A 10,684-nucleotide genomic window follows, 5' to 3' on the forward strand; every position below is an offset into this window, starting at 1 on the left:
CAAGGATTCGCAAAATCCTTATTACTTAATACCAAATGGAAGCCTACTTCGGTTGTGTCGCTCGGGTCTCCTATAAGTGAATTCACAGGAATTATAAGCAATGCCAACATTTTCTAAAGAATTCCCGAAAAAGAATCCATCAAGTTTAATCAAAAACTAATTCATAATAAAAAGAGAACAGCTGAAAATAGATTACAAGCTTCATACTGAATATCAAATTACCATCTCCATGGAATAAACTGTTCGACATTAACTTGTCATCCTATCATTGAGACAAATTAAACCCATTAGCATACTTTCCTCATCAAAAAAAAATTTTTTTTTTTCCTCTTAAAGGATATCTTAATTGAATTATGGCAATGATGTGACATTGGTGATATTGATGGCAATCCTAAGAGTGACATAATTAGAATCTTTAATGAAAAATTTATCTTTTTTGTCGCTCTTTTTTTATCGCTCAATTTTCACATTGTGTACGAAGAAAAAGGAAGCGGATTAGTTCAACATTCGAGTTCAATTCAGGATCTCATTTATCATTTTCAAGAAGTAAAATTAAATTAGTTTTGAAGTCAAAGAAAAAACTTTATTTTCTTATGGACGGCAGTGAAGCAGAGGAGCTTGCTACGCCACTGTCTATAAATATGCTACATGCTTCCCCTTGAAGTTATGCAAACTTTGCTACAAACATGAAAATATTCATCAATAATGCGATTAGATAAATGGAACTGCAGAAATGTCTAGCAGCTGCATTTGGTTTTGATGTGGATGGATGAGTAGGTGGAAGAACTGGTGATTCTGTTGGACTAACCCAACTTGGTATAGATGGTGGTGGAATAACTGTACGATTTTTGTCAAATTGAACTTCTTCTGTTGTTTCCAATAGCCAGTCAAGATACATTGTAACATTTATATAGTAAGCTGTCGTTTGTTGGTTCAAAATACATTTTTCAACATTCTTTGGTGGATTGACGTCAGCCAACAATCCCACTAATTTATTGTTGCAAACGTAAGCTGTACCACGATCATTCGAGTATTTCAAGCTAATGGATGAAATCTGAAAAATTGTTAAATTAAATGTGAAAAAAAGGTAGAAAACAAATTTGATAGGAAATGAAGGAAATTGATTAATTGAATTTTACTTACATTGCACTGCATACTATTGGACATGAAATATTCCAGACACAAATCCATTTCCCGAATTAACGCTGTATCATTTATATCAGCACAAATTGAATGTTGAAGGTTCGAGGGTCTTTTTGAAATTGAATAAAGTCCTTCGTTTTCCTAGTTATGTATATTTTTTTTTGTACGATAAAAATATACGACAAATGTTGTGGTTGTGCAATGGAAATAGCGAGAGTGGATGTGAGAGAGAACAGGAAAAATTCAATTAGTCAAAAAGCAAAATGCAAGATTAAACGAGAAATAAGATTGGGGAAAATATAATGTTGGAAGTGAATGTAAAGAGGAAAATAAAAAAATTCAAATTAAATAAAAATTGTTATCCAAAAACAGGGTTGGAAAGCTTGAATGCTGACTGGATGACTAACTACAGACTTTCTTAAACATCCAGTAACTAGCATCTTTTGGAATTGTTTCAAATCGAAGATTCTGGATCAAATATTATTACTGGATCTTGATTATAATCTTAAAGAACAAAGGAATCTTACTAAAGTAAGTGAAAAATGACCAAAAACCACAAAATTCAGCAGATCCAGTAACTTTACAATTCAAAATGTCAACATTAACCTATAATTTGTAAATCTCAAAAAGATCCAGTAATTATCAACAATTCCATGAATCCAATAAAAAATCACATCCATAACCACTACATAATTTCAAAACCAATCACAATCTCCACCTCTGCCTCGAATCTTACCTGTGAGCTGTTAAAAACAGTAGCAAAGCATGATCCGCTAGTTCCAACAGCATCTCTACTGGTTGCTATATCTAACCACTGTGTTTCCGTATTGTTTGCCAATGGAAGAGCCATATCAAGCTACACAATCAGCATAAAAATAATTTTCGAAATTGTTTTTACTCACTCACTCACCAAACATACATTAAATTTACCTTCAACACCGCTATGTCGTTATCGTATGTTGTCTTGTTGAATTTATGATGCGGAATTATTGAAACCACATTACGATAAAGTGTACTATTGCTCGAATTTCGTAAACCAGCAACAACGGTAATATCGTTGGCCATCAGTTTTGCACTACATGTTTTCATATATGTTTAATAGAGTAAAGGAAGCATTTCTTTTTCTCGAATAGAGATTTAATGAATGTGAATATATGAATGTATGTTTGCACTCGTACGTACGTACGTATGCATGATGCTTTTAAAATTGGAAAATGGTAAAAGGAGGGAAAAATTTGCTTTGGGTAGAAATTTAAATCGAAATGAGCAGTAAGACATACATACATCCTCGTATGCAATCTATAGCATAGAAATATTTTATAATACCATTACTATAAATTTTCCTTTAAAGTGCTTCAAGCTACCATAGATCTCCCTGTATCATTCTATAAATGTTTGTCAACTGACATGAGAGACATTCATTTTGGGGAAAGTTTGTTCCTTTAAATGCACATAAATTTTATATGTTTTCAAGACAAAATTTATCCATAACTATCAAAATATTATGAATTATGAAGAAAAGCCTTTAAGCTGTAGAGAATATTTGGGAAATAATTATATTTTCTTATTTTCCTGTCTTAATAAATTTTAAAAGTTGGAAGATTTTGATAATAAATTTCAATATTAAGGAACAAATATTTACAAGTTTGATTTATTTTTCATAAGAAAATGGAAGTCATCTTAAGTAGAAGACTACACAAAATAATATAAGAGTATCTTGATGAAGGACTGATCACATGACAGACTAATGAGTCATGTATTTTGAATGACTGAGTAGACAGAAGATTAATAACGACTTTTTAGATAGGCAACATATAGTTATGATGTATGAATATTAGATTGAAGTATGTTTATTATTTTATAGGTCGTAAAGCTTCAAACTATCTAAGATAAGGATTTATAGAATAGTTTGGTAGGAGCTTAGTGACATAGTGCGAACTAATTGCGTTCGAAGTAAAGCTCTTAAGCAGTTTTGCCCAAATTATGTTCCATGGCACCAATGAGTGTCATTCCCCATCCTGTGTGAAGCAGCAAAATGTGTCGTGGTACAATAACATTTGGACAACACTGCTTTGAAGCTCACAGAAGTTTAATACCCAAATACCTCTAATGAGGGATCCCCTACTCTTCCCTTCCGCTCTGCACTCACCATTTCGACCCTATCCTACCCTTCCGCTCTACACCCAACTTCCCACACTGTCCTTCCCTTTGACATCTGCATATCTTCTTGAAACACTTACTACCAAACTAATATAAGCACTAAAAGACAACGAAAACGTTTTTGGTATTAATTTGCTTCTCATGGACGTAAAAAGATCTTTAACCGCTCCGGGGTAATATTTAAAAAATCTACTCCCTCTTCCCTTCCATTTAATTTTGCAAGATCATCTTAACCCGTTAAATTCACACCCAAGTTGTACAGCATAATGACAACGTCATTTTATTTCGAGTAAAGCAACAAAATAAGCACACAAATTTGTCGCAGTGTTTCGCTCGGGACAATAACCTCAACAACAATGAAAAATGATTTTCCTTGCAGCCACAAAGCGAAAATTCTTTGACAATTTTCATGAATATTTGACACATTTCAAAAAACAGCCTCATATGTATGAACTCATGTATGCTAAATATTAAATAATGATTCAACGTGACATATGAGAGTTATGAATATTTAACTAAGCAAATTATTGCTCATAAACATTGTTATCATTATGCATGATTATACAGATAACAAATTTTGTGACAATAATTTTTCAAAAAATATAAATTTTTGTGAATATTTTGGAACTAACCACAATGAATTCCCGTAAATATATTGTACCTTGAATCAATATGAACGGAGACGAATCATACGGGAAAGCGGATATTGTATAAATATTTTATGTCTATACTAACCTGAAATTTGTATTCATAACGGGGATATATAAACAATTTGCTGTTGTCAGTATGTACATTTCATGAATTATGATGCCATTGCAAAGATAATATTGGCTTGCATTGGTCCCTGATGTCTTTGAATCGTTTAGTATGATGGAAACCTTGTTTTTATCATTTAAAGGTATAATAAATTCTCATTAAAGTCCTTCTTTTGTGTGATGCTTTAAAAGCACATATATTATAAAATTGTACCTGATATGGAGCTTTAGACTCAACATGTGTAACTAATGCAAATGCTATTGTTGCTAAAATCACAAATCCTTTCATAATTACACTCGGTAATGTTCACATACAACACCTGCAACAGCATACGAGCAGAAAATTATTACTGTAGACGAGCTATCTCGAAAATAAATCTCTAAAATGCAATTTGAATTTTTAATTAAATTAAATAACCAAAAAAATGTAATTTACTGAGGAAAAATGTGGAATTAAAAATTCTCAACTCAACGGCAACTTTCCCGTTAATAATGTGAATAACAAGTTTGTCGCTGAGCATCACAAGTCACATCTTTTGTTTGCTACTTAAATATTTTATATCTTATCTGTTTCACTCTTTTTTTACTCTATGCAAATGTTGTTTGAGGTTATGACTATACAATAGTGTAAAAAAGCCCCTTTATATGCACTCTTTACAGAGTTTACAGCCTCAATTTGAGAACTATAGATAAGAGTAGTTTTATTAGGTTTGTTATTTAGTTTATTTGAGGATGGAATTGTCAAGGATTTTGGTTATCAGCTGATGGAGGCTGATTTTGAATTTACTGCAACTGATATGTAAGGAAGTCACCAGGTTGACAATGAGTTGGTTTGAGGTCAAGATAGTCACTAATAAAGAGTAAGTTACTGAGTAAATTCCTTTTATGTTCAGATTGTTTGGAAAAAAGGTGACATTAAGGAAACTAGGGACGGAGAGTACATATACTATGTAGCGGAGTCTAAGGGTGAGAGTCAAACCCCCTTCTTTGGAATTTTGAGTACCGTATACATAGTTCAAATCAGAAGAGGTCAGAAGATAGTCCTCGAAGTGTTTGTCTAGTGTTGCCCCATTAAGGTATGTATTCCACGGCACACTTTGGTAGTAAGCTTCAACCAAAACCATACACGGCAAGGGGTGTATATCACATCAATGTACCGCGGTACACAATTTGCCCACCACCTGTCTAGACATTGAGTTTAATTGCTTATTTCCAATAAACTGACCCTTAAAAAGCAGATTTAAATCTAATTTATTCAAAAAATACACAGTTTACAAACTCAATACTCAAGCCAAACAATGCTGTTCTGTAGAATATAAGAACTCTATTCATCTCACCACTCCACAGCACTCTCTGTACACATACTTTAAAGAAATAATTATTTCAACAGAATCAACAAATTTTCATTTAAGCTCTTCGTCGTCACCATATTATAATATCTCATGGATTATAGTGCACAACCAAACATGGATTTAACTTTACATAATGATACTCATTTTGAATATTAAAGGATATCCTCGTCCATTGAGCTCCGGAGAGATTTTTAGGATGAAATTATATCCACAAAGTAACTAACTAATGTAAACTGTTAATTAAAATTTTAATACTTCCAACATCAAAGGATTAAATTCCGTAATTTAAGATTAATCCAATAAACTTTTTGTACAGTTATTCAGCATTAAAGAATGGATGCTTTGGAACTTTTTCCCCAAACGTTCATTGAACTTTTCATTCTAAATCCTCTCGACTGCTGCAACAGATTTCTTTTAAATGCATTTATATCGTCATCGTTGCTCATCACTGTATCGAAGGTGAAATTTTTATGATCACTCGAGACTTGCTTGCATCCTTCACATTTGGTGAGATTAAATTGAAATGATAATTAAAGTTTATCACCGTCTGTCTCTGGCATGAGACACTTCATCTATCGTATAATGATGACGATGCGAAACTTTGTCATATGGCACCGAAAAAAATGGAAATACTTCATGAAAAATAAATGTGAATTATGACACCTTGAAATATAAAGCACTAAATTTCCTTTTTCTTTCGTTCATTTCATGCTTCATGCATATTCGTATTAGAATTCTCAAATGAAAATTAGTAGAGTCAACTCTTTTCGATGCATATATGTGAAGTACAGTATACAGTATGTCATGAAAAATTAATGTTGAAAACGGAAAAACCGCAACAAACGAATGAAATTAAAAAAAATTGCAGGCTTTTCAAGTTCTGCGGTTAGCGGAAAATAATTGCAGCCTTTATGCAGCATAGTGCGTCCGGTGTCACCATCACTACCACTTCTGGTATTTTGTACGCTTATTTATTCAATTTTTGTCTCTGTACAGGAACATGACTAGAAATTCTCTTTTTTATATTCATTTCCAACTGCTAAAATCTATCCTATGCAAAGCTTTTTCGAGAGAATAACGAGCATGCTGAATTAGTTTCTCAAAACTTTCAATAGAATGAAAAACATTTTCGTGAATAGCAAATATGCATCATTTAAAGTGAATCCTTTGTGCAGGCATTTGATTATGTTTGGAATTCGAAAAACTTGTTTCATCCTCCTTTTTTGGACGTTTTAATGGCAAGTTTGGGATGCTTTTTAAATTTAATGACGCAAAAGTTTTAACGGTTTTTGAAAATTTGAATTTTTGTTACCAAGAAATCTAAGCAATTTGTGACAAAATTTCACTTATATAGAACACCTACTTACCTCGTGGATTGCCACAGATGAATGAACCAAAATCGATGTCCATTTCCTAAACGTGCTTGCTACTCAATAAGCTATTTAGTATTCAAAAAACCACAATATTCAATTCAATAGCCTACTTGGGTATGACAATATGCAGACACGAATATCGTCCGCTCCAGATAATACACTAAATCACATGTATAAAGCTATTTGTGCCATATTTCATCCAAAAATATCAAGTACGAATTTAATGAATCTGTTCCTGATTTAAAACATTTTAAAAAAATTGAAAAATGTTCCTTTTTTTCTCACAAAAAACAGTTTCAAAATAGTTTTATTTAGTAAAATTGTGAAAATTTGTTGAAATTAATTCACAATGCAGAAAACATACATATTTATGTAGACACAGGCATTTTTTTGTGTATACACAGATGTATAGGAATACAATTGCAACAATGAGCACGCGAAATATTGGTAAAATATCCTTTTAATTGCAATTGACATCATTTTCACTATTTGCGGATTTAAATTAGTGGCTTTGTTAAGTTTTCATCACAAATGTGTATTTCATTGTGTTCATCCTCTGGCTGTTCATTTTCCTGTTCATTTCCATTTTCATCGCTAGGCTCTGGCACTGCATACTCATTATTTTCAATATCTAAATCGTCATCGTCTTCATCTTGCTCCGTTTTCGATTCCTCATCAACTTCCTCGTCGTCAACCTCCTCATCGTCGTCAATCTGCTCCCCATCATCATCGTCATCATCATCATCCTGTTCTTCCGTTTCCATTTGACGTTGAATTGTGAATCGATGCTTCCGTTGCGGTAATTTATGTGACTGCTGTTTTTTCTTAAAATTGGGTTTCATATCGTACATGTTTATGGGATTTGATCGACTCATAGGATTGCACATCTTCTTTTGAAGCCTATATTTGGAAAGGAAATTGTATTTTTAGAGGTTATTGAATGATATTGTTATGAATCATCGTAATTCAATTTGGATTTCTACTAAAGTCTTCAAGTTTTTACAGCCCGACCGAGTCTAAAACATTTTCATGCTCGACGAAATTCATTAGGAATTTTCCGCAAAAATTTTCTCATTTAAAATTGCAAATTCAGCATTTTTCAATTAGCCATGATAAATGAATATTCACAAGCTGAAGCGATGGTTCCTTTTTAATAGCTTTTTCACCTTTTGATTTTTTTCTTTCTACTTCATTAGAAGGGAAACGTGTAAAATTTCTCGAAAAATGAGTTATGCAATTCATGAAAAAGAAAACGAAAGATATAATTTTCCGTTTGTGCTGCGTCAGCTTACAGCGAAACCTTCTAGAGAATAGCGCAGTGGTGGATAACCTTTTTTTCGCGGCCCCCTTGGTGGAGAACCTAGATCGAAACTGCATTTGACATTCACTTCACGGAATTTCCAATTTTGGTCGTGGCACACAGGTTGCCAAACACTTTGGTGCTGCGACACAAAGGTTGACCACCACTGGAACACCACAAAAGTTTATATTTAATTTGCTTACCATTTAGCGAAAGCCTCTTCATTAGCCTTCGCAATATTGTCTTGTTTCTCAAAGTGCTGACTGGATCGTCTACGGTAGACTTCGACATTCTTGCGCAGCTTTTCTTCTCGTCTCTCGATTTCATCCTTTGAAAGTCCATAATGTGAATAGAAACCATTATATTTTGGTAATTTTTGTTTATACTCATCAGTCTCTTTGAATTCGCAGCATTTTTTCGTACGTGTCCTTCTCTCATCGACCGGAATGTTGCCAATTGGATTTATTCTTGTGTGAAATTTCCTCTTAGCTGAACTAGATTTTTCTCTCGATTCCGATTTTATAATATTGTCTGTAGACATTGTGGCATCTCTGATATCGTCGTCCTTGTAAAATTCATCTTCCTCATATTTCGCTTCCTCGATGTCCAAACTCTCGTTAATACCATTGGCAAATGCTCTATTATTATTATCACTTATATCTAATACTTCTATTTCCTCACAAACCTCTTCAATTTCTATTGTTTCAATGATGAGTCTCTCTTCTGTCGATGGATCGAACACATCATCGTCTATATAGCCATCATCTGATGATTCCTCTTCCTTTTTAAAGCTTATATTACTTAATTGTGATGATCTACGCCTTTCCATCATTTTTATGCCATTCTCGTCTTCTGGTTCGTAATCGACTAGTTGATGATCTCGAAATCTTACCTTTGGCTGAGAACGTTGTGAATGTTCACTTTTATAAAGCTGTTGGTTTGCCTCCTTTATTTTATCACTGATGTTGTACTGATTGCTGACAGGTTGAAGAACTTGTGTACGGATTGGAATGGGCAGATAGAATAAAGAAAAAAAAAAATAAATATCGAATGAAGAAAGGAATCTTCTTTCAGCACGAGTGACAGAATAAATGGAAATAGAAGTAAAAAATGGATGAATGGATGATTTACTCACAGTATTCACAATCATCATCATCGCTATCGTTTTCCGAATGTTGTGACATTGACTGTCTTTTGTATATATATCGCTATCAATCTATTTCACTTCCGTCGCTTGTTACCGTGTATTGTACTGCCTGCTTCTTCTACTTTCGTTTACTTTTCTTTTCTATTTCGCAGAAACGAAAGTCCTTATGACAAAATATAAGCACAAAAAAAAAGTAAAATAAATATAAAAGAAATGCTTTACTTTGTCGTATTCTTAAAGTTTTTCAAGCGCAATAAACGATGATGAACCTTTTCGCGTGGAAACTTTATTTCTATTTGAACAACTTCGACGTCAAATGTAGTTTTTTTGGGCCTTTCTTCTTTATTTTTGCATTCACGTTTTATTCCTTGTTTTCATGTTTTTTTTAGTGGATGAAGTTCGATTTCAAGGCGTTTATATTGATTTTGACGATATGCATAACGCCCGTTGCCTGGTCACGATTTTAAATTTCCTTTAAAAAAAACTTTATTTTATAGTAATTTGTTTATATGTAATACGTGGATATGGGTTGTTGTTGTGGAAGCGTGTTTGCCAATTAACATTAACAAGTTTGTTTTGATTTCATGTCTTTAAATGACTACTGTGTGGATTTGAGCTGAAAAGCGACAAAAAAATTGAAGAATTTTTCTTTTCTTGTGTTGACAAACTTTTGAATCAAAACTTTTATAAAGAATGTTCAAGAACTTCTTAATTTGATTTCTATTTTCAAGCACAGTTTGCGAAATGAATTGCTCGTTAGTTTCACTTTGGTTTCGTGCACAAAACAAATTGTTGATAGCAATAAATTTAATTTTGAGATGTCTCACGATTTTATTTTATTCACAATTTATCAATAGCTTGTTTAAAATGAAGAATGTGTATTGGATTCACTTGTTATCTGTTTAAAATGTCGGATTTTGTGGTATAAATCACTAAAAAGAGTTGAGCACGCAAAAAATGCAAATAAATAAAATTTTAAAATCTCCGCTTTAAAGTGTCGCTTTAAAAATAATCAAAGTGTCAAATTTAAATCAAAAACCATTGGAATTTCAGCAATAAATAAGAATTTGACGATTTAAGGCTGTTGAAGCGTTACAATAAACAAAAACAGACTGAATTCATGTAAACAACAAAAATAACTTCTAGAAAATTTTCGATACAATTCTCAATCAAGCGGATAAAAGGCACTAAATCAAAAATATTTCGTTTCACGTGAATGTCATTTCAACTTTATATTGATCAAGCATATATTTATTGCACTTTATATTTGCTCTTATATTTTTTTTACGACTATCCACCGTGTGACTATATACATAAATGCGATGTCGTAAATAACACAACATATGATGAAATTTGTCAACGTTTTACCACCATAACAATTCATAACGTAAATTTATATCAAAAATGCTGTTGTCATCATCATACTTTTCCTCACTTCGCTCACTGGCATTCCT

The 10,684-nt window shown here is 32.7% G+C and overlaps 2 protein-coding genes across 3 annotated transcripts; both read right to left on the minus strand.

Moving 5' to 3' along the window:
- Positions 1 to 561: 561 nt before the first annotated feature.
- Positions 562 to 4,578, minus strand: LOC139089367 (trypsin eta-like). 2 transcript variants are annotated; one of them, XM_070638888.1, is made up of 7 exons: positions 4,495 to 4,578; positions 4,273 to 4,378; positions 4,039 to 4,181; positions 2,074 to 2,218; positions 1,880 to 1,999; positions 1,144 to 1,284; positions 562 to 1,054 (listed from the first exon to the last, which is right to left on the minus strand). In XM_070638888.1, exons 2-7 carry the CDS (start codon positions 4,345 to 4,347, stop codon positions 665 to 667), a joined length of 1,014 nt encoding a protein of 337 aa, XP_070494989.1. In that variant the 5' UTR covers positions 4,348 to 4,378; positions 4,495 to 4,578; the 3' UTR covers positions 562 to 664. The 2 variants fall into 2 exon arrangements, with proteins under 2 accessions (XP_070494989.1, XP_070494990.1); XM_070638889.1 differs by lacking the exon at positions 4,495 to 4,578 and having other exon boundaries at positions 4,273 to 4,397.
- Positions 4,579 to 7,171: 2,593 nt separating this feature from the next.
- LOC139089447 (probable serine/threonine-protein kinase kinX) lies at positions 7,172 to 10,105 on the minus strand. The gene is made up of 3 exons (XM_070638994.1): positions 9,219 to 10,105; positions 8,287 to 9,076; positions 7,172 to 7,683 (listed from the first exon to the last, which is right to left on the minus strand). Exons 1-3 carry the CDS (start codon positions 9,265 to 9,267, stop codon positions 7,281 to 7,283), a joined length of 1,242 nt encoding a protein of 413 aa, XP_070495095.1. The 5' UTR covers positions 9,268 to 10,105; the 3' UTR covers positions 7,172 to 7,280.
- Between the last annotated feature and the right edge of the window lie 579 nt (positions 10,106 to 10,684).

This window comes from Chironomus tepperi, unplaced genomic scaffold (genome assembly GCF_022539635.2).
Source record: "Chironomus tepperi strain 1889 unplaced genomic scaffold, CSIRO-AGI_Ctep_v1 contig_177, whole genome shotgun sequence".
Lineage (NCBI taxonomy): Eukaryota > Metazoa > Arthropoda > Insecta > Diptera > Chironomidae > Chironomus > Chironomus tepperi.